At 41.1% G+C, this 27,608-nt stretch overlaps 3 protein-coding genes across 6 annotated transcripts; 2 read left to right on the top strand and 1 right to left on the bottom strand.

Annotated features, from left to right (window-relative positions):
• Nucleotides 1–90: 90 nt before the first annotated feature.
• On the bottom strand, nt 91–5,265 carry PPP1R3D (protein phosphatase 1 regulatory subunit 3D). Its single transcript, XM_083801801.1, has one exon. It carries the CDS (start codon nt 4,875–4,877, stop codon nt 3,951–3,953), a length of 927 nt encoding a protein of 308 aa, XP_083657927.1. The 5' UTR covers nt 4,878–5,265; the 3' UTR covers nt 91–3,950.
• Nucleotides 5,266–5,272: 7 nt separating this feature from the next.
• Nucleotides 5,273–13,381, top strand: FAM217B (family with sequence similarity 217 member B). Of its 3 annotated transcripts, XR_014573079.1 has the most exons (6): nt 5,273–5,403; nt 6,731–6,934; nt 8,099–8,204; nt 8,296–8,381; nt 8,787–10,204; nt 10,577–10,707. XR_014573079.1 is itself a non-coding variant. In XM_083801787.1 (5 exons), exons 2-5 carry the CDS (start codon nt 6,840–6,842, stop codon nt 9,973–9,975), a joined length of 1,476 nt encoding a protein of 491 aa, XP_083657913.1. In that variant the 5' UTR covers nt 5,273–5,403; nt 6,731–6,839; the 3' UTR covers nt 9,976–13,381. The 3 variants fall into 3 exon arrangements, 2 of the variants coding, with proteins under 2 accessions (XP_083657913.1, XP_083657914.1); XM_083801787.1 differs by having other exon boundaries at nt 8,787–13,381; XM_083801788.1 differs by having other exon boundaries at nt 5,315–5,403; nt 6,731–6,929; nt 8,787–13,381.
• A 110-nt stretch (nt 13,382–13,491) lies between these two features.
• CDH26 (cadherin 26) lies at nt 13,492–27,152 on the top strand. Of its 2 annotated transcripts, XM_083801774.1 has the most exons (15): nt 13,492–15,097; nt 16,644–16,721; nt 16,806–16,928; nt 17,419–17,580; nt 18,700–18,847; nt 19,502–19,668; nt 19,836–19,964; nt 20,429–20,614; nt 20,828–21,096; nt 21,708–21,850; nt 22,088–22,321; nt 23,208–23,429; nt 23,516–23,640; nt 24,709–24,792; nt 25,525–27,152. In XM_083801774.1, the coding sequence occupies exons 1-15, from the start codon at nt 15,065–15,067 to the stop codon at nt 25,732–25,734; spliced, it is 2,313 nt and encodes a 770-aa protein (XP_083657900.1). In that variant the 5' UTR covers nt 13,492–15,064; the 3' UTR covers nt 25,735–27,152. The 2 variants fall into 2 exon arrangements, with proteins under 2 accessions (XP_083657900.1, XP_083657899.1); XM_083801773.1 differs by lacking the exons at nt 13,492–15,097; nt 16,644–16,721; nt 16,806–16,928 and having other exon boundaries at nt 16,968–17,580.
• The last annotated feature ends 456 nt before the right edge of the window (nt 27,153–27,608 follow it).

Genomic DNA, 27,608 nt, shown 5'->3' with positions numbered 1-27,608 from the left:
AGTAATGACAGACAACTGGGTTAGTAACAGCTGCTGTCAGCTCTTCTCCAGCAGTGCAAGACATGCAAAGAGAGTTAAAAAAGAAACAACTTGGAACAATACTTTAATATTCAAAATTTGCACTTGCAAATACCCTGAGAGGTTGCAGAGGGAAGACAATACAAGCCAAATTCACTTTGCTGAGACATTCAGTTCTCACTTCCCTGACACTGGTGTACGTGACTTTAACCTTTAAACTGACAGTCTCAGCTTTACATAATCTCCCCCTGCTTGCAATAACACCAAGATTTTGACGTTTGCTAGCATGAAAGATTCTCTCCCAGAAGATGGCAACAGCATATTAATACCAGTAAGCCGAGCGTCACGCTGGGCTTCACCAACATCCATTGTAAACTGCTGCTAAATAACAGGCTCAGCAGAGGAGAAATTTAACTGTGTGCTGGGAGAGAATTCAGTTTTATTACTTATGGGAGAAATACAATAATTGGGGGGTGGGGGTGGGGGTGGAGGCAGGGAAAGGGGAATAATACTTTAAATAGTGCCTTTTATTCAGCACATGTGCTTCTGTGTGTACCTGTGTGTGCATGTGCCCGTGTGTTTGTTTTCTTCTTAGCTGACAAACATGTAAAAACTCCACTTCTATGGCCTGTAGCAGTACTCAATAAACTTGAATGGAATTACTTAAGTAAGCAAGTTTCACCACAGTAAGGATAAGAATTTCAGGTCATGCCAAGAAAGATTCCTCTGCAGTCACTGCAGGCGTTTCACCTCACCTGACACCTGCAGACTCCAGTTAGCATCGTTTGGCACGATCTGCACGAACACTGAGAATTACATGTGGCAGGACTCATCCCGCAGTGTTCTCTGCATGCTCAGCAGAGCTGATGCAGTTTGGCACACCACAGGTACTCTGCTAACTCTACAGACAACATCCTGACTGACTATACAGAAAGCCTGGGCTGACTAGTTCAGATGTGTTATGTCCTGTGTTGCCATACGTCATTCAGTCATACGAAGCCCACCACAGGAGGCACCAAATAGTGCCCCTTCTCACGGAGCTCTCTTTTTTTTTTTTTGTGGCATATGAGGAAGACCAGAGTTCCAGTTCCCTGTATTGATTCTCTATGACACGAGTTGCTGCCAGATTAATGGTCACTCTAACTCAGATGCAGAAAATAACGCAGATGGACTGAAAGCACGCAGTACTCTTTCAATCTGCGTAGCTGGCCATCATTGTACAGCCTCACCCTGATCTCAGAAGCGTTCTGCCTGCCTTAATGGATATGAAATACCCAATGGAGTAGTTGTGTTGATTGTTCAAATCAATTTCAACTTAAGCTTTTGACCTCTCAGTGCTCCAATACAAAATTAAAGCACCACTGGCATTCATTTTCTCTTAAAAGGAAAATGAAAGTTCTTTTATGCAAAATGTTAATAAAGAAATGATGATTTTTACTGTTCCCTACCCACAGATAACCACTGGTAATTGACCACTATAGATACAAGTTAAAAACCCATCGTTATTGAAAGTAGGGACACTTACTGTAAGAGCAATAATTAGAACTTGACTCTCAGGGGAAAGCCCTTGCAACCCCAACTGAATTCAAGTACTGACAAGTGCCTAGTACTGCTGAAAACAAGACGTTCAAAGTACATCTTGTATTTCTGCTGTTATACTGAATACCTATGTAAGCTATATAAATCAAATGCGTAATCTGTAGACATTTCACTTACTTAGTTTAGAAATCAAAATAGCATGTAATCTGCCACTCCAGTAACAGCAATTACTACCAGAAATTACCAAATTAGAGAATGAAAACAAGCATGATTTGCAAATTCTATCAGTTTTTTTAAAACATCTCTTACCTACTGAGACCACAGCCAACGAAGCACATTTAATCACCCTAGAAGGCTGACTAAATACCCTAAAACACGGAAAGTAACCTCTAATTCAACAGTTTTGCTTTGAAATCAGTTTCAGAGCTGTACGCATTGGACTGCTGGTATGGAACAAACTATAAATATGCAATTCAAAACAAAGAACAAAATGCAAAATGCCTAAGTTCAAATTAATTTGCATAGGGTTAGTTCCATCCTACAGCATTCCAACACAGTCAGTTCTTAATGGTTTCCAACAGGACTGAGTTTTCCCAGTACTCTGAAATTGCTCCTCAGCAGCTTATAGAACCATCATTCACGACTGGCTCCTTTGAAAGCCAAAGACTAATGGAACTGGGCAGCTTGTTCACTTCAAATCCTGGTTTTGCTAAATAGATAGCACAACGAAGTAACATGAAGCTGCCAGACACAAAAGTTTTCTTGGGGATTCTACGCTTCCAGAATTACTCAGTGGACATTCTAGACTGATATATACTTGGCTGTGTGCTGATTACATCTGTGATTTTAAAAATAACTTGTGATTTTGATGAATAAGCAGCAATCTAAAATAAGACGCCTGAATACACAGCGTGATTTTCATAGTATAGCTCTTCTGAAAAGCGGCTCTTCTAATACTTCCAGCCAGGCAGTTTTGAAAATTTAGGCTATATATATAAACTTTACATGAAGTGCTGCATACGTAGGCAAAAAAGCAATGGGAAATCTTTTACTTACTAGGTTATGCCTGTCACCAAGCCTGTTGCCAATCTGAAGCCACACTAGTTCCTCACAGTAAAAGTAGCAAAGTAGGAAGCATCGATTGGGTAGATGGTACATGAGTGTTGCTGTGCTTTCCCTCCTATAGAAGGGAATCTGTGAACACATGTAAATATGATTTTTACTGATAAGTAAAAACATCACTTTGCTTTCAAGTTCCTGCTTGGTGTTGCAAGGAATGCAGTCTTGGAGTTCAGCTGGTTTATAACCAGAAGTAGCTGATACGAGCGTTCAAAAAGTACTGCTGCAATTGGGATGCTGGGGAACAACCGGCCAGGATTCTAGCACACTGTTCCAATGAGCTGCTTACAGATCCATGTATTAGCTTTTCTTTCGTCTCTCATATTTCCTTCATTTATAGTTACCTGTTTCAAGTAAGAGTATAAGATCAATAGCATTCTTACAGTGCTTTGAGATCTTGAAGTGTAATTGTAACATGAGTGCAAAATTCCTCTAGTTTCCCTTAGTAAGAACAGTTGCACAAGGAAAGGACAATTCCTGTGCCACCACCTGGAGGAGAAGCCTACTGGTATGTCATGTGGAAAAGACGAGAACTTCCCCATGAAGACCTGCCTTCATACACTCCGGTAACAATCACTCCTGCTGCCTACAGTCAACAGTGGAGATAAGAAAGGGCACTTTTTTAAAAAAAAAAAAATCTAAAAAAAAAAAAAAAAGGAAAGGTGCTGATTGGACATTTTCCTGTAGGTTTTGCTCATAACAATGTTTTGTTAATTCTCAACCCCAAAACTAATGGAATTATTTAACATGGTTAACAGTCTTAATTAAAAATAAAGTATATAAATACAAGTACTTCCCTACAGTGTCTGCCATGCAAATTATGCATAACTGGAACAATGACCAAACTTGGTGAGATAATACAAACAAAATTAGAAACAAAAACTTAGTAAAGCCACACTGTCCACTTAAAAAAACAGACAGTACAAAATAGTAAAACAGATCTGTTAGAAATATTCTATGCAATCTAGAATATGACTAGCAATATAAACTGTCTTGTTTTGATCTCTGCTAAATATCCTGACAGCATCCCTTTGAACCATTCTGCACTGGTTCACACACAAGAGAACACACGAGCTTTCAGCAGATGTAACTCTACACATTTTGGCCCTTTATACTCTCTAAGAGGTTTAGAACAGTTTGTACAGGTTGTTGGCTACCTGCCTGTCCTGAAACGTTGCCACGTTTAGTAGGTTTCAAAGAGGGGACTGTTGCCATAGGAGCACAGAAAGGGCCACCAAAACTTGCAAGGCTGCTCTGCAGCCACTTCCTCTCATTCAGATGAAGTGGATCCAGCTCTCCTCGCATTCTCTAGGCATCTTGAGGGGGTGAGTCCGGCAAGTCAGACTGTAGTTTTTGCCCCTGTTGTTATCCCAATACTCCTGCCCGTTGACTTGGTACCTTGCTGCAAACTGGACTACTGAAGACAGCTGTAGGAGGAAAGGAGGCACGGGGAGAAAGAATGTGAAAACATCAACCTGACCCTGCCCACTTTTCTCAGGGATGCTACTGTGCCAATGAGCAGCCACTTCATGGAGACTCTTCCACTGGTTGAAGGTGTACCGCACAGATACCTGCTTCTCAAAAGCAACATTGCGAACTTGGATGGTGCCACTGAGCCCCAGATCTGAACTGGTCACTCGCTCAAGACACACCTGCTGCTCCTGAAGTCGGGCGGAGAAATCCATGCAGTCTGCAGGCTGCTGGAAGTCAGGGACTAAGCACTGCATGGTAAACTCCAAGTCCCAGCTGCTGTACCAGAGGTCTGAGTTTATGGACAGCCTGGAAAGGACATGCAAGGGGATAGATGGATCCTCCCCAGTCTGGAAGACTTTCACTTCAGTGAGCTCTAAGCCCAGAGCATCAGCAAACCTCACCCTGTTCATACGGCTCTGGCACCCGGGAACTTGGCATTGCACCGCTGCTCGCTTCCTCCTTTCAGGTGTTGTAGGCAAAGATCTTGCTCGGCGGCGTATGATGGGCCGTAACGCTGGATCGCAGCTGCTGGAAGCGCTGCTCTGAAGCTGGTTTGCCTGAGGTCCCCCCTTGGACAGGGTGCTGCTCAGCACACACCTGCTGCTGCTGGTGTGCGCTGCCTGGGGCTGCTGCTGCTGCCTTCGTCCCGGTGCTCCCTCAGCCCGCAGCATGTTCTGGTAGAGATCGGAGAGGTAGCTGGGGTTCCTCCGAGGGCCGCGCACCTCCATCCCGAGCTGATGGCGTTAGCACCCAGCGCTGCCCCCCCGAAGCACGCACCCTGCAGTGACAGTCAGGACGGGGAGGGTTTGAGGCAGCCGGCCCAGCGCTGCCCTTCTGCGGTAAGGGCAGAGACCTGGAACCTCTCGCAGCGGCTGGAAGCAAACCAGGGGCTGGCGCCGCGCGGGGAAGACCCGGGCCCTGCGGCCGGTACGCTCGAGGCCGGCGGAGCGGCTCTTCAGGCCGGCAGGAGCCTCGAGGCCGTCCCGCTTGGTGCCGGCGGGCCCGGGGCTCCCGCTCAGGCTGTCACGGGGACCCCGCAGCCCCCTCCGGCGGTGCCGGGGCCCGGGGCCGGTTCCCAGTTCCCGGTTCCCCGGCCCGGCCCCGCCCTTCCGTGGGCCGCCTGCGCGGAGCCCCCGTCCCTGCCCCTCCTGCCCCGCCCCGAGCGGGGACGGAGCCGCCGGCGGCCGCCCATGGCCGCCCCGCGCACGCGCGGTGCCCGCCCGGAGCCGCAGGGGGATGGCGGGGCCGCGGCAGGTACCGGGACGGGGCGGGCAGGGGAGGGGGGGGGGCGGTTCGTCAGCGCCGGGCCGCTCCTGGCCGGGCTGGGGCTGCGGGCTGTGCCCAGGGCGGAGCGGGGCCGTCGGCAGCAGCCGTTAAATGGGGCCGTCGGCGGGGATCGGGGCCGCGGGCGGGCGGCGTCGGGGCGCGGAGCGCTGCGGGGATCGGGAGCGGGACCCGCTGAGACCGGCGGCCGGGAGGGAGAGCAGGGACGGCGGATGACGGAACGGCAGTGGGTCAGATAACACACGTATACATACACACCGTGTACGTCTGCGTCATGTGCATACACATCGTGTACATACACATCATGTACATCTACACATAAATCCTGTAAATACAAACCACATAAATATAAACCACATAAATACACATCACGTACATATAAACACAAAGCTCAGCGCAGCCAAACTGGGGGTGGGTGAGGAGAGGTATTTTGGTGCAAGTCAGCTGTTCGCCTTCCGAAATCTGTGTCAGTGCAGCCCTGGAAGGGGACAGCGGTTTCTGGAAGATACAGGACCCCTGCGTACACTGCTGGGAGCATTTTTAGTAGGAGTTTATGAGTGCTGGGAGATGTGCTTTTGAATAAGAAAAATATTAAGCATTTGATATGAATTTTGCATATATGAATATACCATGAACGCGTTTTGTGGCTCAGAAAAGGACAACTCCGCGCGCACAGGATGCGGGAGGCTGATCAGCTGTTCGTGTTAAATGGAGAGCAGCGACACCCACCACCATTTGGCTGGTACTTGGCTGCAGTCGGCACACGTAAGGCCCTGCAGGAAGAACAAAACGAGGAGTGTGCTCTAATATGAAAAGCAGCTCTCCTAACGCCGCTGTCCGTCAAAATATTTCTCTGTATCTTTACAAACCGTCTTTCCAGGACAGGCTTGAACAGCGTGGCCGGCCTGGCATCCCCGCGGTACTGACTGCAGAAGCCATGGGGTGGCAGAACTGGGCCGGTGGCTGCAGCAGCAAAGTGTGCATTGCTTCTGGCTGGCCGTGCCCCCCAGCATTACTGCGTTATTAGTGCATTGCATTGCAGCGTTAATGGGTAACCCGCTCCCAGCGGGTACACCGTGCTGCCCCACTGCTCGGCTCGCCTCCCGGCACCCAGGGGGATGACTGCTGGGCGCGGATCAACACTAGTGAGATGAATAATGCAGGAATAATACGCAAGCACCCGGGGAGGGGATGGTGCTTTCCAGTGCCATTTGGTAGCTGCTTATTGATTGTTGTACTGCTTTAAAAATAAATCGCATTGGGAGGAATTGCGTATGTTTGTTTATCGCATTTCTAGGACATGGTGATCGTTACATCTGATAAACTGTGTTGTGTGGACCCAAGACTGGAGTCATTTGAAGATTATGTAAAGATAAAGGTGCCGATACCATTTTAGAAGAGTAATAATGGGACCAGGCATTCAAGAACATCCTTTGTTACTGCACAGAAAGACACAGAAAAAGGAAATCCAAATCAATGAAAACCACAAAGGAATGGTAAAGTAAGGAAATTATTTTCTCTCTTTCTAGTTATAGAAATCTCTAAGTACTGTAGAAGAGTTAATAAGCGCATGACTGTACTGTTCAGATTCTCACCCCCCTCTCTGATCCACACCACCACAAATGATCGTGCAGTAGGACCATGCAGGTCACAAAGTGACAGAGGTGACTGTGTCACTGCTGGAGGCACCAGATTCATTTTCGTTATGCTACAAGCTCTTGAACTGATGAAATAGCATGTTTTTTTTTGAACAAAATTAACTACATTGACTTAAAAACTGTGAAACTGTGAACAAGATGTCTTGCCTGACATTAACTAAACTGTGGTCAATCTAAATTAGATGGGGGGGGGCATAATTTTCTTATTCCTGTTCTAAGATGACATTTTAAAACTTTCTTTTGTAAAATTAGTAATATTTCTTGTTTGTAGAAGAAACACTATTTTCTGGTTCTTCAGTAACACACTGATTTAATGATGCTATGCTTACACTGATGTATCTGATTTGAAGTAAAATATATACATTAGTTTTAAGCTGTCCAGATTGGTAATGCCATTCCTTTTGCTTGCATATGTATTTTTTTCTTTCTAATATTTGTACAACTCCAATATAAAACAAACTGATGAATCTTTTTGTGCCTCTGTTGTGAATTAATTTGTAGTAATATCATAATATGCTCCCTGCCCACTTCCACTCATTAACATCATAGGAATAATCCTTTAAATTTTAAGACTATGCAAATGAGAAAGGCAAGCAAGATTTGATTGTGGTGGCCTCCATACTGTACTTTGTAATTAATTTTGTTAAAGTGCAGTAGGACCATCAGTACCAGGTACTACATAAAATATTAATTAAATACACAATCTCTAATACTTACTATTTATTATCCCCAAAGTAACTTTGGGATCCTCTTATAGAAGACTTTATATAAGGGCTAAGTTCTTTTATCGTATCATCTAATTTAATTACGCATTTTGCTATAATAGTAGCATAGTAATACTATAAAAAACAAAAAGTTAGCATAGCATAGTTCCAGTGAATATTAAGAATAGTTGCAGTCAACTCTTTAAAACTTAATTGTACCATAAACTTTTATTGTATTTCTGTTCTGATGATCATATGTTGCTATTTGTATGTGATACACTGTTTAATCCTTGCTAATTACAGTAATGGAAAAAGCCATCCAAGCACCAAAGGACTAAAGAAACCAGTTTCTCATGTGAAACTGACTCCTGGAACATTAGGGAAAAATGTATCAAGTGCCAGTGAAAAGGTAAATCAAACCAGTTCTTTTTTCATAGAAAAATGGTACCTAGTTTGTGTCAGCTTTCATAGTAACATCACATACTTTCGTATCTTTTCAGACTTCCCACAACAGTCAAGACGGCAACCAACCAAGTAGTTTTAAGAAGGGAAGAAACCAACTGGATGACAGTGCTCAGTCAAAAAGGTAATTCTGTGCTAAGGTTGTTTAATTTGTACACATTTCAAGCAGGTAGTTAAATGCTTGTGATGAAATCATGGCTTCATTGTGTTGCCTTTAACTTCCCTAGACTCAGAATTCAGAATTTCTGGGGATAATGAATGTAAGTCGTCAATATGGAAACTTACTATACTGCCTTAATAGGTTCTCAGGCAAATTCAGAATAAAATAAAACAAAAAAAAATAGTAGTAGGTAGCATTGTTTCTGCTATCAAATATTGATTTTACCTCATTACTAAGTTTCCATGTCATTTGTAGCTTAATTCATGTAGATCTAGGTCCTTGAAGGAAGTGGCAAGAAATTTGTAACCTGTTGTTCCAAAGACATTAATCATTCTAACAGGATATGATTTTTTTTTATTTTTTTTTTAGGATCACGAGTGTTTGCACATCACTTCCCAGAGTACAAGGATCAAAGAAGAGTCCCCCAGAAACAAGGCAAAGTGAATCTTTACTGCACAGGATCCCTCCTGCCATAAAAGGCAGCACACAAGGTAGCTTCTGTAAGGTTAAAGATGTGCCAGTACGACATTTTTATTGCAGTAAAAAAGAGCAATTGGAAAAGAATCGTGAAGAATATGTTGCTGAAGCTGGTCCATGCTCCTCTAAATGGCAAGGAGCATCTGCAGGTGAAATGTTTCTTGATTTTCAATCGGTACAAATTATTAAAGAAGATGCTGAAGATGATAGTGCCAGTGATCTCTCTGATTCAGAAAGGATTCCCATTCCTCCATCTCCCTGCACACCACCAGAACTCATACTCAGAGCTGAAGAAATTGATCCAGGTTGTTTGGAGCATGTGCCTGATACAGGTTTTAAGGAATCAGAATATTACTACCCAGACTTCCTGCCACCCCCTTTCAACTCATGGGACTTGAAGCAGCTGGCCATCTTTGTTAATGTAGAGGGTAAATCTGAATTTCGACCAAAGCCAACGGGATTTCTTGAGAAATACATTGATCGCCTTTTGCAGCTGGAATGGCTGCAAATGCAGACTGTACAGAACGAGAAGGTAAAGGCAGCCAAAGCCAGACCACAGACTGCTCCCAGTGCCATACGTACCCTAAAAAGCCCTGGCAAATGCAAAGCATTGTTCAGCCCATTGCCTAACAAGCAATTGGCTCCCCAGGAAAGTGTCACAAAACTCCCTGCATGCTATTCAGGTCACAGGGGAGATCTATACTGTGAAGAAAGTCGACAGTTCTGTTCACATCCAGGTCACTTGAAACTATCTGAGAGAATAGGATATGCAATGTCTTCTCAGAGACAATCTGGTGAAGTAAGAAGTGAACTGAAAAAAACAACTGCAAAGCAACAGCTTCTCAATATTCAGCCACCTGAGAACAATTCTAAAATTCAAAATGTTGGTAACATCAGACCCCCTAGGCAAGCATCAGTATTCCATGCTTCAGCTGCTCCCCTGAAAGGCGTAAAAACATATGCATGTACAAACCCAAAGAAAAATGGCAATGCTAACAATTACGTTCCTTCTAAAAAACCAACAGGGGACAGGAAAATTAAAACAAATGGCACTAGGCAAACATCGCACAAATTGAAATGAAGAAGAATGATTTTTAAATGTTAGAAAAAATGTAAATGTTAAAAACAACATCTTTTTTGATGTTTCTTGACTGCTAGAAAGTATTTGGCCAGTGCAGAAGGGTCATGTTTTCTTCATTGCAAGATCCTGAAAAAACATGTTCTCGATGCATGGTTCTAAGTCAGTACTGTTCTTTTCAATACATTTGATCTTAAGCCAGCAAGGCCAGCAGGAAATCTTTTCCCTGAAGGCAAGTGTCTTCCATTAGTCTTTCCTCAAAAATATTTACAATTGCTGAATGAAGATAACATTAGCAGAATATGAAAGCTTAGAGATGTACAAAATGTCCTATTTGCACCAGTTGAACTCCATTGAAATCTGTAGTGTTTCCTCTGCTTACCTTGGTGTATTCAAGAGAATAGGAACTGTGCTCTTTTTCTGTAACAGATGTGCTATTTTGAGACAGGTTTGATGGTGTTCTGTTTTCTGATGGAAAAAGGGCTCAATTGTTTTTATAAAATAATGGAGTAACTATATCTGTACAAAGTCAAGCTCTAATTCTTCATAGAAGATGATGAATCGAGTTTTTTAATGAGTTGGATTTTTATTTTTATTTTGCTAGGAAGAAGAATGGAGATAACGAAATATTTTAATGCAGAAAGGATTCTTTTAAAGACAAACAATTATTACGGAGCAGACAGCTTCAATAGTGGCAGATTAAGAAAAAGGAATGCATATTTTTATACCCAGAAACCTTCACTGTATTTACAGACAGCATTCCTTCAAGTTAATTTTGTAAACCTTGATGCTTTTTGTCATTTAGAAGAAATGACCACATTTCAAACCGCACATAGATATCGATAACTAATGCAAAATGAGAATATTACTAGGTACTCTGTGGCCTAATGCCTAGAACTCATAAACTCTTAAAACATAGAAAATAGATTCTTATGGGATGAATTTGAAGGCTATTTTAAGGTCAGTCAAAGATATATTTTGATACAAAAGATACCTATTTTCAATTACCTGAGATGACTATTCCATGGTCCAGTCTACTTCACTTAGCTTGGCTTCTTATTTCAGGGTTTAGTGATGTGGCATGGGGAAATACCCTACTGAAAGAAATTGTACTTTTTTTTTAATGCAGGGTCCTGTCCTTGGACTCTATATTTTGTCTTGTGTCTGTGAGATACAAGAGAATGTGAAAAATAATTCAGTGGATATTCAAGCCTCAGTTCAGCTGTTAGCTGGGGACACAATCCCGTTAAAGATGAAGTTCTAGAAAATGTTTTGAACTTTCATTTTAAAATGAAATACTTCCTGAGCACCATTAGCTTCATCCTCAGCCACCTGTCACAGCGAACTGTTTATGAGAAGTGAGCTGAGGTCTGATGAACCAAATTTTACAAGTGGATCCTGCCATTGTGATATCAAATGAAAAAGTAGCAAATGCTAAAGAATATATTTATGTACATAGTTAAATTGCACTTCTCTTGTTGATCTCATCTTGGTTTTAAGATGCTTAGCTGTTCCTGTTCTTTCATTGTGCCTACCAGATCTTCAGCTTTCTAAAATTTCAACGCATGGATTTATATGTAGTTTAAAATGAGAGAATATTAATAAATATAGTAATAAATGAGATTATTTTACAGTACATAAAAACAATGCTCAGGAATAGTGTGAGAAATATTTTTAGTGGCTTTTTCCTAGTCTACTGGAGACCAAATGTGAAATTTTAAATTGATAAAGGAAACAAATTTAATGTACAGTATATTTCCATATTCAGTATTTGTTAGGATACAGTTAAATTGTAGTTGCTTGTACGTCGTGCTCTATGCAATTAAAGTGGAACTTAATCTGATATGCTCAACGATCAAGTAAATTGGCTGTGTTGGAGGTGTGGTGAAACTTAAAGGATGGCATTCAAATACCAGCAACTGCACAGCACTAGTACATTTCAGCCTTTTGTTTTGTTCCAGACTCATCGTGTATTTCAGCTTTTTTAGATGAAAAGATCTTGCATCCACTGCTGGAATTTCAGGCTTTGGCCAAATTCTACAAGCCTTCATTAGTCAAGTTTTCCTGATTGGCATTAAGAGTAGTGAAAGTAGGACTGCTCTTGCTAATAAACGCTGTTGTAGTGCATGATTTTAGTACCCTGTTTTGGCACACTACTATAAGCACCAAAAGCAAGGTGAGCAGGATCAAGTCAATAATCAGAATGGCAGTTTTTTAAAACAAATTCTCTTAGATGCAGTAATTAATTCAGCATGTTATTATGACACTGAATATTAGTGTATGCTAAATTTTTCTCTGAAATGTGGCTCTATATTGGTGCTTTCCTAGATTACATGGAGAGCATGTAGACAGGCATTTTGCATGATCACCTCTTAAAGAATGAATAAATAAATAGTGTTTCAGTCAGCTTTGACTAGAGTAAAGGTGGTTGGCACTGAGAATTTTTTTTCTCACAGACCCAGGAATTAGAAAGTTTTGTTTTAATGTAGTGCTTGTGGTCTAATGCACTTTAATCTGTTGTTGGAGACTTTTAAAAAAGTTTAATAGGCAGAGATAGTGATGGCACTGAAAACAAGTCTGAATACTTGTTCATCACTAAGCTCCGCCTGTGATCAGGACAAGTAAGTTTGTCTCACATGATAATCACACAATTCTAATTTTTGTTCATTCATTTGATACTTTCAAAATTGATTTCTTTCAAAAACTGTTCTTGCTGTGAGCAGACCTGCAAGTGTTGGATTTCATCTGGCAGCAGTTTTGCTCCTATTTTAAATTGTCTATGTTCTGCGTCTATAGATGAAAAGAGCTCCTTTTATGAAGAGGACTATGGTTTATCTTTCCTTCATTTCCTATTGATGGGTATTTTCTTTAAACACACTTCTGAATATAACAGAAAAGTTTTTTGCATCAAGTACATTACATTCCAAATTTAAATAATTCCACAGCACAGTTTGTGTGGCTGTTTATATTTTTGCACTCTGTATAGCAATATGATCCTATATTCACATGTATCTGAGCCTAGCACTGAAGATGCTGAAGAGCAAGTTTACTGTGATTTGAGATATTTGAATGGAATGTTTTTTTTTTTTTTTTCCCTAGATAATTTTAATGTTCTGTAGTACTACCTACAAAACTAATACACTCAGGTTGCATTTTAAATAGCCAGATCCTACTTCAGTTATACCAATATAAATAAACTTTGAACAACTGTTGTTCTCAAGGAAAAAATTATTTCTCATGAAAAATAATTAAACAGGCCACTGTCTGGAGCCCAGCTTTTGATGTTGGCAATCATTTGTTCTTATTTATTTGAAGATTCTGTGGATATTTTTGCTGGTAATTTCATTGGAAAGTGGTCTTGTAATTCAAAGTTACTGTGTATTTATTATATTAAAAGTGAGATGCTGCTTACTTGTTCCTTAGTTGTATTCTTTTCATCATCCACAAGATGGCACTTTTGAATTTTTCTTTTAGAACATTACTTCGGCATAGAACTGGGCCCTTAGCTCCGTGGTTTCTCAGCTGAATTGCTGCTGATGGTCAAGCTACCTGGCTAAAAGATACATGATTATTTCTACCCCACGTGGCAGTCACCTCTGCAATGGCTGAGTTAAGGCATCATTTTAGCCTTAAATATCATACTCAATTTTCATAATTCATCATACTCTTTTTTTTTTAATGCAGCGATCAAAGTGCTTCACATTCTCTGTTATAATCTCCAGGACACGTAGATCATGATCCAGTGCACAGCAAATACATGTAGGTAGATGCTTGCACAGGTGGGGTCTTAGCCACATACTTGTGTTGCAAGTGCTCTAGGTGACATTCTCAAGCGTTTCAACATTCTTGCTATGAAGGTTTTCTTAATGTCTAAATCCTCCTATCCTGTGCTGCTATTTAAGCCTTACTTTTTATCCTGTTAACAGTAAATCTCACTTTTATTTAAAATATCGTGGCCTAATTGACACGATCTATTGCTTTTCTTCTCCCAGAAGAAGATCAGTTCTTCCCTAAGTCTTCCTTTCACAACTTCTGCAACCCTAAATTTTCCAGGTCCAAAGAAGTCCCCAGTAAAAGCAATGCTGACGTGGAATGGAACGTGCCTATTGTTTTCATAGGATTCAGGAGCTTTCCCATACTCTCTGCCACTCAGTCTTCTTTTTACATGATTTTACAAGACTTTATTTTTCATTTCCTGCTTCTTCATGTAGTTTTACTTAAAATGTATTTTTGTAAGCTGGGTGTGAAGTTCAGCTTCAGGCATACGAGTTCAAACTTGCTTAATGGCTTTTGAGTTTAACAAGACAGTAATGGTTGTATCAGCTTTCAAGTAAACTTCTTGGTTCAAAGTCTGAAGTAATACAACAATAGCACTCCTAGGCATGGCAGATAAACATAACTTGGGGTGCTGAACTGGCACAAGTATATGTAATAGCATGCTCCCGTTACAGTCACATGCTTGGACTTCTGCAAACGGTGAAGTTACTAGGAAATGATGATTCCAAGTAACTGTCAATACAGGCTATATGATTGTCAATAAAGCCACCACAGCTATTCAGTGTTTTGGTTTCTTTTTTTTCCCCCTGTAATAAATCACTGAAATAAACTTCCTAGGAAAGAGTAACTCCACTGCAGCCTGCCAACAGCCTGGTTTATGCCCTCTAGCCTGGCACGTCAAAGAACCGAGTTGCCCAGTGTGCTCCTGCTCAGCCGGGCAGAACACAAGCTAGGATTCATCGCGCTGCCTTCTCATCTCCGAATTTCAGACAGCTTTTTGGGGAAACTCGCTCTGTTCTGCCAAGAACAGCTGCTCTGAGGACATCCCTAAATAACTGGCTTTTCCTGTACCAACAAGGCGCAGTCTGAGGTAGGAAACAGCGTCTGGGGGCGCCGAGCCTGTTGGAAGGCGGGGAGCCCATTGGCAGGGTCAGTCAGCACCTGCCTGCCCTGCTGTGGATCGCGCTCCAGCACCGAGCCAGAGCTCGCCGGGCGTGCCTGGGGACCAGAGTGGGCCCACCGACTCCTGTCACGCCTGGGCTGGACTGGCAGAGCCACGGGAACGTGCTGCTCCCTCCTCCCCACTACGTGCCCCATGGAGCTTCTCGCCGTGCTGCTTCTCCTGCAGGTAGGTGCTGCGCGGGGACGAGGGTGCTGTGCTGCCCTCCAGGGAGTCTGGGGGTCCCACTGCTGCGCTGGGCCCTGCTGCAGTGCCCCCGAGGAAGGGATGATGCTGCCTTGACCCCAGACCCGGGCTCAGGGCTCCTGTGAGGAGGGTTCCAGCTTTCAGTCGTCCTGGTGAGGATATGGGGCCTTCCGTGCCTGGCACAGCGTGCTGGTGCCTGGTGCTGATCCTGCTGGGTTAACGATCCCCTGCAGTAATTCTGTGGCATTTCTGTGAGTGTTTCTGGGGGGTTTGTCGGCCTGAACTCGGTTTGTATTTCTGGCAGCAACTCCACATCTGGTACTGATATGGCAAGGGCCAGAGCCATTGCTGTGCAATGGGCGCATGCGGAAGAGTGTGGAAGCCGTAAAATACACAACTGAAGCTCCAATATAATTAACAGTAACTACACATAGACAAATAGGAAAGCAGGTTGGCTGGGGGGGATCTGGTACAGACCAAATTAACCGAGTCTGGCAGATGTGAACCTGCCCCCAAGCTAATGAATGTGCTCTGCAAGTGCCAGATTAAAGCCTTGCTTGCTGTTTCCACACCATGGAGGTTTTCCCCAGGTCATACAACAGCTTTATGGAATAGGTCAAAGGCTTCTCTCGTGAAAGCCCATTGCTTGGCAAGTTAATAACCATGATGACCTTATCGGTATATTGTTTTTTCAGAAACAGGTCAGGAGGTAAAGGCCTGACCTTTGCCTGAGTCAAGGCAGTAAGAGCTTGGTTTCCTATCTTATATGATGCTGGAGTCATCTGATGGGTCGTAAAAAAATCCAAACAAGCTTTCCTGTGAAAGCAGCAAGAGCTGAAAGGAAGGTATACAAGTTACCTGTGAGCTAATGATGACAGTGTAATTTGAGTACTGTCATACACGCTTGTGGATTTTAAACAGAAAGCAGTGTTAGAAGCCTGTGCAGGAAGCTTGTGCTTAGAAAAAGGCAAATTCAGCCAATTAGGGTATAGTCCCCATTCTCAATTTATTTCTCTCACCTGGATTGGAGACTTTGGTCCAGTGTTCATCTTCTGGTAGATCAGCTATGTTTGGGACACTTAGAGTAAAATAGCAGTCTTTGAGAACCTGAAATACTCCCCAGGCTTGACTTTCGCCACTAATAGGTTTATGTTGAGTGGCTACCAGACACATCTAAAGGAGCGTGCAACAGACAGAGACAGAGATGAATATTTTAAAAACTGAGCTACTTGATTTGAGAAAATCCATAGAGATAATACCATGGAGTGTTAGACGCAGTGTTTGCATATTTCTGGAACTGGCACCACCTGACCGGAGATATTAGTATCCAAGCTCTCAGGCCAATTGATTTGGAATGAGATGTACTATATTTGTAGAATCTCTACAGGTTTCTAGATTCAGCTACAACTTAATACAATGCTGTCAAAACCGAATCAATGTGTTTCTGTGAAGCACAAGTCCTCCTAGACAACATAACAATGGTTTCTAGCTAACCATACTTCTCACAACGACCTCTCTTTTTAATAAGGTTACTGCCACCAACAGTTTTTCTCATGACGTTGAAAATTTCAGTTTAAGACGAGCTGTCCAAAAGAAGAATACTCAGGTTTGTAGTCAATATTATTTAATAACAGATACAAAACTGTTAGTATGTAAACTATGACACTAAATACACTTATTTATCCAACAGCTGATAGATCCTTATCAATTAGACAGTCTACGTCCTTTACGGCGTACAAAAAGGACATGGGTTATCACCACCATTGATGTTACAGAGGAGGAGAAAGGACCATTCCCAAAATATGCTGGACAGGTACAACCGACCTTTTAGTAAAAGTTTACCTTGAACCTCACAGTAAGGTACTTACGAACACAGATTTTTCTATAAAACACCAAAAGCATGAGAGGGTAAGAACTGTGTATTTAACAGCTTTATTTTTTAAAACAAAACAAAACAAACTTTGTTTAAAATTGGCTTATTTAAACAGAGTAGTTGGGTAGGATTGTGTGGTGTAGAGGAGAGATTGCTTCTTTTTATGGGAAGCTCCAGGCATACTCAGCGGAAAGAAGAGACTATAGGGTGGGAGAGGTATGAGTCATTGTACAGAGCTGTGTACCTGCACATTGTGCAGAGAGTAGTGATTCTGCAACCCAGAAAACTGTTGAGTTGGCTGAGAACAAGCCTACATAATGGCCTCATCTGCAAAGACAAAGTGGGCAGGAAGATAGTCGGTCTAAAGCTTTTTTACTTCTGTTCTGTCTTCCCTACTCACACTGCATTGTGCTGTTTCTCTTTTCAAAAGCTGTTCAATAACAGGTCATTTAATACATCAGTAAAATATTTAATTAGTGGACCTGGGGTAGATGAATATCCAGAGATTGGATTGTTTTCTATAGAAGATGACGAAAACGGGCATGTGTATGTACATCGTACCATTGACAGAGAAAAGACTCCATCTTTTCAGGTAATATACTTTAAAGAATACCTAAAACTGTTTGCAAATATTAACTGCTTTCTCATGGCCAAATGCTTCACAGGAATGAGGCAGACCAATAAGAATTTTAATTGTGTATTTTCTTATTTGAAACCTGCAAAGATAATTGTCTCAGCAGAGACCTATAGGGAACTTCCACCGTACTACTGATTATAAACTGTCGTGACATGTTTGGATTTCAAGTATCAGTACACTTTTGTTCTATCATTTTTCTTACTTGACCTTGGTTATAACCTAAAAATGAAAAGTTTGTCCTGAAATTCAAAGTGTGTTACAGCTCTTTTTTAACCCCCCAAACTCCTAATTAAGATAATAGAACTAAAAAGTTAGGCATTACAAAAGGAAGGAGCTGAAAAGTCCTATTACAGTGACTTTACATGGGTAAGCATATGTTTCTACTTAAAAAGCAGGAAAGTGTTCATAAGCAGTAAGTGTGATGAAAGAAATGTGATAAGTGTATGAACGAAATATGTGAGTGTGAGTTTGTTTTCCTCTTGAAAAAAAATTGGTTGTGGTCTCCTTTTGTTTATTCTGTGATGATTTATACAAGCATCTCTGTGGATTAATTGTACCCATTTCATAGTTACAGTTCCTTGTTCTCAGTGCAAAGTCCTGCCTTCCGTACTGAAAAGACAACTTTTGGAGAGTCTTCTGTTCCCCCTTACTGGACATCTGGTTGGTCCAGGACACTTTTTGCTTGGTTTTAAAGCAGAAATAAGTGTAGCAAAGGGGACTTCAGAACTTATAATTGAAATGGAGCTAGAGAAAACTGAGTGTACTGCTCAATTAAATAGTTCAGAGTTGGGAAGCAGCTTTGAAATCATTATTGTGTTTGGCCTCAAGGGTATTTATATATTTTACATTAAACAGTCATTTCAAACAATGCAGATCCAGATTTTTTTAACTGATTATTTTAAAGTATTAAGGTGATGGATGACCATTATACATCTACTACCTTTGAAAAATGAATGAATGTCTTAGCAATGCAAAGCCAAATGCTAGCCAAATATGACTGATGAGGTTTCAAAATTCAAAGTTTCTTGTTCTATTCTGATATGTAAATGAGTTACTGTGTCACTGTTTATCTAGATACGTTTCGATATTGTGCACAGAGAAACTGGTCAGCCTTTGGACCGCCCTTTATTTTTCAAGATAAACGTAAAAGATATTAATGATAACGCACCTGAGTTTCCCAAAGAGGAATTCAGCATTACAATAAGGGAGAACCACAGTGAAGGTAAATGCCATCCAAACAATGGATACTACTGGTTTGTGTATGAAGGCTTTCTTAATTCCTTTGTCCTCCTTTTCCTTACCAAATCCATTCTTCTCCATAGGTTTTGCTTAGTCCCTAAACTTATGAGTACTTATTTCCTGTGAAGGGCTACTTCCTCCTTCTTGACTTGTCTGATTGTACGTTAACATAATGTCAGAGACATTCTGGAAAAACTGCTGTGATAATTGCTCATAACTGTAAGCCAAGACTAAGCAGACCAATCTGACCCATGGATCTGAAACCTGTGCGTGCACACTGTGTCACAGAAAAATGCTCAAAGACTTAATCTCTCTCTGTGCTCACAAAGAACAGACATGTGGACACAGGGGCATGGTGCTATCTCCTCTGGAGCTGGCCAAGAACTGTCATAAATACTACTGAACGTTTTTGACAAAGTAATTCAGGAGTGTGACAACCCTTTCTATTGTCCAATGATACTGTGGGCAGATTTACCACCCAAATGAGGTGGAGTCGAGTCTTTCTGGGTATAACCATAGCCACAGGAGAAGCTGCAGGTGCTCTTAGGACCTGTGTGTTCAAGAGCCCGTAGATAGGCCTGAGAAACTCCATGTCAAGACTAGGCACTTGTATTGATGTCTCGATTCTTCATTCTAGATGAGCCAGTTTTCCAAGTTACTGCCTTGGACAAAGATGAAGGTGGCACTGCTAATTCTCAGGTGTCCTATTCTCTAAGTACACAAATGCCCCCTCTAGATGGATTCACATTTAATATTGATCCTACCACAGGAACAATACATCTGTCTGGATGCCTGAATTATAAGGTGATGTACATATGGCAGCTTTTTGTAATTTAATGCATGATAAATATTAACTACATATTAACCGGGTATAAGGGGAGGGGCAGTTTCACATCCAGCTTTGTAGCTATGACTGGTAAAATGTGGGAACTGCTTCTGAACTAAGGTTGGAAATTCCTTCTGTTTTTCAGACTGCCAGCACTTTCAAACTTCTGGTGAAAGCCTATGACCAAGGAACTCCCCAGCTGTCATCTACTGCAACAGTGAATGTAGCTATTGAAGATGCAAACAACCATCCCCCTGTATTTACTAGGGATAATGTAAGGAAAAACATTATTACTTTATTTAGCCTTCCTAAATACGGTTCAGTCCTTCAAGCTGAGTGCTTAATGCACTCCACAGTAGAAATAGGAACCCTCAGACCCTTTACAGGATCAGGCCAAAGCACTTGCAAATGTACTTTATGTAATGGTATAGTGCTACAAGAAATACCTCTTTAAAATGTGGATGGTAAGAGAGTACTTGACTACTGACTGTGATAAACTTTGTTAGATTTCCGTGTACAGCACTAGAAGTTTTTTTTTTCTGACAGCATAACAATGGTGACAGACTAGCTTATTCTAACATATCTGAGAAGCTAAGGTCCTGATTACAATCCATTCTTCATAAAGATCATAAAGTAGCTCCACGTGGTCTGGTGTTGGAACTGTGTCTCAGAATGAGCTAACAGACTTCTCATCTTGGAAATGGAAATAGTGTTTATTTCTTTCCTTTCTGCTCCCAGTACCAGCTACAGATTTCAGCAGGCCGAGAACACTCAGCTGCATTATGGCTCCAAGTGGAAGATGAAGATTCGCCTTACACTCCAGCTTGGAGAGCCAAATACGCAATAATAAAAGGCAATGAGAAGGAACAGTTCACCATTGAGACTGACCCAGACACAAATGAAGGCATTTTGAGTGTTATCAAGGTAATATTTATTGAGCAGACTGGAGGAACCGTAATAGATGAACTACAACATGGCAATGTGTTACATGGTCAGTCTGACTATAAGAATAATAGCTCAGCATCTTAACTGTTTCACAGCTGTCCTCTCAGTCCCAGGCATACAGAAGTATGAAAAAATATGACTGCCATATCAAAGATCATAATTGCTAATGAGACTCTTGTCTGGGGTTTTCAGCCTCTCAGCTATAAAGATGACTCTGAGAAGAGACTCATAATTTCTGTAGCAAATGAAGAACCTTTCTTCTCATGTGAAAATGGCATTGTGATGATCTCAAGCCTAGAACCCATGAACACAACTGTGAATATCAAGGTTACAGAGTCACAAAATGTTCCCCAGTTTCATCCTCCTATACTTGTTGTCCAAAAAGAAGATGCGATGAAGCCTGGGAGAGTGTTTAGAAAGTATCTTGCTACATATCCAGATGGTGGGCCAAATAAGATTAGGTAAGTGGAGATGCTTTCATCTCTCAGAATAAGAAATAGCTTAAGAATATAAAGGTTTTTTTGAGTTGTATATGGTATATATTCAAATGTGTATATATACATACACACGCATATTTACAGTTATATAAAGATACACATTAGAGGTGCAGGTTTACTACCAATAATACTGCAGATCCAGATAGCTGGTTCTGTAAGATGCAATTTATAGGCCTCGTCAGTCCTTGGTTGCTCAATGTTTCTCTTGTCTTCAGAACAGTTTTGCCTAAAAACAGGTTGCATTGTTTAGATGTCACTTTTGACTACAAAATTTTGATGTTGTAGAAAGGACCAAGGTATGTTTGGCTTTAAGAGTAATAATCTGATGTGGAAACAGATACTTTCTGAGCCCCTAAGAACAGATTTGATGGGGCTGTGCAAGGTATATTAGTACTACACGGGGAACTATTGGCTATGCAGAAACCTTCAACCGGTGATAGAGATAGCAAAAGTAAGCATCACTAACAAAAATAGCTACAGAGCTCGAAAGAACAAAGATGCAGCAGAAATGTTCTCTTCTTCAAAATCCATTTAAAGAAATATCCTTCCTTGTAACTTTTTCCTTTCTTTTTAAGATATGAACTATCCCGTGACCCAGCTGGATGGCTGAATGTAGATGAGAATTCTGGAGTTCTTAGTGTAGTAAAAGAATTTGATCAAGAATCCCCTTATGTGAACAACAGCCTGTACACCATCATCGTCCATGCTATTGGTCATGGTAAGCAGCCAGTCAGAAAATATTCCAGCACGACTGTTTGAGATGAGGTGCATGCTAGATATAAAATGATAGCAAGCCTACGAATTTAAGTGGAGAATGGTTATTCAGAACACCCTAATGTTTAACACTTGTGTCATGTGTGACTATTAGGATACCAGGCGCAGAGCTCCTGCCAATAAATGGCTTTTGTCAATATCCAGTTATAAGTATTTTACTGTTTCTTTTGCTCCTTTCTAGATACTCCACCACAGACTGGTACTGGCACCATCCTGCTTTATTTGTCTGACATTACAGAGCATATGCCAACGTTAGTGGCTCCTTCTTTAGATGTGTGTGACAAAAAAGAAAGGAGACCTCTCATTATAAAAGCTAAGTCTCCTTTGGTGCATTCACATTCTTGGCCATTTACATTTGAGCTTGCTGAAGACTCTGAAGATGTGAAGAGTACCTGGAAATTAGGAAGGAACTTTGGTGAGTTCTTCTGTCTATGCCCTTCATGAGAAGCCTATTGTCACTTATGTCCCCTCTAGTTATTTCACTATCGCTTACTTTATGGTCTGTTACTGGTTAGTCTCAAGGAGACTGAAAGGACATGGAAGAACAGCATTCAAAATCCAAAGTTTCTGCAATTTGGGAGCTACCCAACTGGAAAGTAGCTCTGCAGAAAGGGACCTAGAAGTCCTGATGAACACAAAATTAAACATGAGTCAGCAGTATACCCTTGCCACTAAGATGGCTAACAGTATTCTTGGATGCATTACACAAAGTATTGCCAGCAGGTCAAGAGAGGTGATCCTCCCCCACCACTCAGCATTGGTGAGGGCACACCTGGAGTACAGTCTCCAGTTCTGGGCCCCCCAGTACAAGAGAGACATGGACATACTGGAAAGAGTCCAGCGGAGGGCCACCAAGACAATCAACGAACTGGAGCACTTCTCCTATGAGGAGAGGCTGAGAGAGCTGGGACTCTTCAGCCTGGAGAAGAGGAGGCTTAGGGAGAATCTCATCAATGTCTATAAATACATAAAGGGAGAGTGCAAAGAGGTCCCAAGCTCTTTTTATTGCTGCTCAATTCCAGGCCAAGAGGCAATGGGCACAAACTGGAATACAGGAGGTTTCATCAGAAAATCAGGAAGCACTTTACTGTGTGGGTGGTGGAGCACCAGCACAGGTTGCCCAGAGAGGCTGTGGAGTCTTCCTCCTTGGAGATCTTCAAAAGCCACCTGAACCTGACCCTGGGCAACCTGCTCTGTGTATCCCTGCTTGAGCAGAGGGCATTGGATCAGATAACCTCTAGAGGTCTTTTCCAACCTCAGCCATTCTGTGATTCTTTGAAATAATTTGCTTGTCTTTTTAGTGGAGTCGGTGGAACTTTTCATGTTAAGAAGCCTCCCACAAGGTACCTACGTGGTGCCCTTCATTATTCGGGACAGGCGAGGACTTTCTACAAGGCAGAGTCAGCATATAAGGCTCTGCTTTTGCCCAGATGGGCACGCATGTGAAGATTTACCACAAGGAGCCGTGAGATTTGGAGGTGGTGCCATTGCAATAATACTGACAGCTTTCTTACTACTATTGGGTGAGTAACCTCACCAGCCCCCTGTACTGAACCATACAGATATGTTCGCAACATAAATTTCATCATTTCCTTTCTTCTTTCAACAGTTTCCAGTATTTTACTTTGTCAGTTTCATGTGCCACAATCTAAAAGCAAAGCTGTTGTTCTACCTCAAGAAGGTGAACAGACTTTTATCAACTATAATGAAGAGAGCAGAATGCCTTTGTCTCACGTAAGTGCAAAAGCATATATCCGTGTGGCTGGAATCCTGAGAATGATGCTTGGTATTAATAATAGTGGGAAAATAATGCAATATAGCTAAATTAGAAATAAGTTTTACTTGCTGGAGATTCCAGCAGTATATGAAAAAATGTTGACACTTTTTTTTTTCCCCAGCAATTTTCAGTTTGAGACTGAAACTTCTTTTCATTAGTTGTTGTCCTAAATATTTGGAAGTGCAATTTCTTCCAAAATTCCTCTCACAGTACCTGAATTGATATGCAGGTAAATTAAACAAGTAAAATAAAACTAAGTAAAATTTTACTTAGTTCTTGGTATAAGTGAAATGGATCCATCATTCTTCAGATATCTGATCAAAAACATGCCAGTCAACATATTTGACTTAGCATACTGGCTAAGAGTTATTTATTTATTTATTTGTTTGTTTGTTTTAACTGGAAGATGTACTTTTGGGGTTTTGAAGGCTTTTGAGTTTGTTCTGCAGATTTTTGTGCTGTATTCTCTAACTTATGCAACAGACCTCAATTTTTGTTGCAAAGAATGCCTGAAGGAAATTCTCGTCTACATCAGTAAGTGACTGCCACGTGTTCTGGTCATAAGTATGTAATGTTCATCAGGAGATTCTAAAAATAATCTCTGTTTTACAGCAGGCAAAGAAAATGCAAACCAGTTTTTTTACTTACGTAGAATCTAATTCCACAATGATTAGTCTGTAGTTCGGACCTACAATTACTTATACAAGTAGACATTATAAAGCTCTGAGGTCATGTTTGGTGCACTAACAAGGAGGAATTCACTAAATTCAGAGGAAGAAACATATTTAATTACTGGAGATTACAAAAAACACATACATGGCGGCTCCACATATACAGTTAGTGTTTTACATATGCAGAAGAAGAAACAGTCCCTGACCAGGAAAAGCTGCAATCTAATACAGAAGACAGCACAAGAGAAATGGATGTAACAGAGAGAAAGACAGTTGGATTTATCTGTATCTGAAAGAAATGTTAGTAGGCAACTTTACACTGGTGAAACCTGAGAAACTGTGTTTATCTTTCAGAGTGGCCTGTACACTAGACAAAAGACAGTCCAAGTAAGACACCGTGATCACATCATACAGACAGTAGACAAAATATTGAATCAGGTAAGAAAGCAGATGTTGAATCCCTCTTTTGTTGACGTGGCTTGTAAGAATAGGAAAAAAAAGCTTGCAAAACTGGAAAGCTGCTATGGCTTCAGCTACTCTCTCTGGCCACACCTAAAAAGCATTACTATTAAAAAAAAAGGAAAAAAGGAAAAAAGGGAATGTATTGGAAGGAGGAACAGTCAGGACCCTTAGTTGCTGAAGATGACATGTCTCCTAGATTTCTTGCTGAATATACCTGGTCACCCAACAGTTCTTGCAAGGCTGGAGTCTTTCACCTAGAATGAATACTTCAAGACTGGGTGGTAGGGCTAAAATACTTTATATGACCATACCAGAGTTAAAGTTTGTTTTCCTCCTATTTCATTTCTGTGGAAGCAGGGAAATCTTAGTTCCTTTTGCCATGACCTGTCTGGTCATTGAACAGGCCTATTCTCCACACTTCCTTGTGTCAGACTGCATGCCTCCACGCAGTCATGTTTACTTAGAGTTGTTTGTTCCAAGGCATATTAAAGTCTCCTTCCTGCCTCATTGGCACTTGAGGGGAAGATCAGGCTCTCATGCTTTTCCATCTGAGAGTTTCAGTTCAACTGTTCCTTATCAGAGAGAAACCTATACTATTCACTGTTGCCTCCTGCTTGCCTGTTTGATAACAGTATACTGTGAATCCCTTTAATTTCCGAAAGGGTAGTAGGAGCTTCCATGATGATTTGCATTGTTTCTTCCCTTTAGAAACTGTATGACCAAAGCGCACTGGAACCTTATTGGGCAAGCTATGCACCTTACATATATGCTGAGGAAGGAGAACTGGAGAAAAGTAACTCCTTCCACTCTCTCTCCATGGGCAGTGACGACTTGCCCATAGATTTTTTGAACGCTCTAGGACCAAAGTTTTCTGCTTTGGAGGAAATCTGTCAGAAGCGATTTTCGTCATTCAGTTAATCTCAACAGGCTGTGAGTACTTTATGGTGTTGCAAAGGCAGCAGCACTGACAAATTCCAAAGAACCCCCCCATCAACGCTTGAAAGTGTTGCAGTATATTTGCACCATGAGTACCTGTCTTTTATTCTGCCTGCCTATGCTGTTTGCACGCCTGCAGCCAAGAATATGGCACACGTGGAAGGTACGCTCTACTCTGAAGAGATGATGGAGTGATTTTGTCATATTCTGTGCAGACTTACACAATGAGAAGGTCTATTTGGCTGGAAATTCAAGTGAAAGTTCCATATGGAATTAAACTACTCTTGAACAGCAAAGGCAATTACCACTTAGGCCAGTGATACAGTCCTTTCTCCAGTAGATGGTCTCTTTAAATCCAAAATTATCCATGCAGATCTGACTTGATGATAAGATCTTTTCTTTCTAAACGATATTGAAACATCTAAGAGAAAGCCCTCTTGCACTGTTAGTGTGACTGTATACTGCATAATAACCTGAGAGGTCTGCACCATCCTTGCCTTTTATCCTAAAACAGGCACTTATTTAGTGCTTGCGTGCTTGTGCTGGCATCTGGTGGCTCTTGGTATTATTACACCATTGTAAACGATAAGTAGTAAGAAATTGATGGAGGACAAGGTATGGCTATTCCTATCATCGAAATAGAAACCTTCTCTAAATTAGCTACAAGTGACCATGATAAGGAAATTCATGGGTTTCCTCAGGCATCACTGCAAAAACAGATGATATGGTAAAGAAAGGATGGCATCGATTTTCCCTACATGGAACGCACAAATGTGTTACTTTTAAATTGCGTGGTTTGTACATGTCTGTGTACAATTGGCCCGTGGTCAGTTATAGCATGATGGCTAACAGTGTTACAAAACATGAATGAGGAAATAACAGATCAGAAGATAGCATGCTGCCATTAGGTAAGTTATGCATGCAATAAGAGGTGAAAGTCACAGTATTCTGTTCTGTTCCACTTCTGTGCTAAAAGAAAAATGCTCCGCCTGAGGCAAGCACTAAGTCTGGTATCTAAGGCACTGTTCCCCTGTTTCAAAGTTTACTTAAACAATAAATTATGCTTTTGCTCAGATGTTATTAAATAATAATTCAAGGCTGGAAACTTCAGTCAAGTGTGATTAAAGAATCTGGCTGAATGGCAGGCAGCTAAGTTTTCCTAAATGCCAGCAGCAGGATCTGTTTACACAATAAATCACTAGTCTGATAAACTGCCCTTAACTTAGAAGTCTGGATGGAAGACTAAATCAGCAGCACCACCAACACCACCAACAGCACAATAGCAAGATGACTTTTTTTTTTTTTTTTTACTGCGAACTGTAACGATAGTTGTAAGATTAGAATTGTTTTGATTTGTTATCTCTGCTGAAAATTATGCAAGATTAAAAATAATAATCAAAGTGTTCTGTGTGTGTACTGTACATGTAAACTTGTGTTGGGTCTATAGCACAACAAACACCAAAACTCAAATAATTACAATAATTTAACAAATAATAAATAATTAAAATATTCATTTTACAGATAGGATACCAATGCACAGAAATTGTAAGTCAGCTCCCATAGTCAAAAAGAGACAGAGTGGATGAAGATTTTTCAGAAATCTTTTGGCACTATAATCATTGACATATCATTATAGTCATAATTCCTGTCAAGCTTGTCATTTATGCAATTACCTGGACAAAAAATATTCTTCCTTTTACTCATTAACCATTTGCAATCACAAATTCAGTGATGTGACAGTTGAACTCCCACTAATGATCACATTGTTGGTTGATATTTTCATCTATGTTAGCTGTACGTACCATGTAAGTACATAATAATGTGGTGTTCAGCTCATTTGAATGATTATTGTAATA

The sequence above is a fragment of the Anser anser genome (assembly GCF_964211835.1).
Source record: "Anser anser genome assembly, chromosome: 16".
NCBI lineage: Eukaryota > Metazoa > Chordata > Aves > Anseriformes > Anatidae > Anser > Anser anser.
This window is presented reverse-complemented; position numbering and strand designations above follow the sequence as displayed.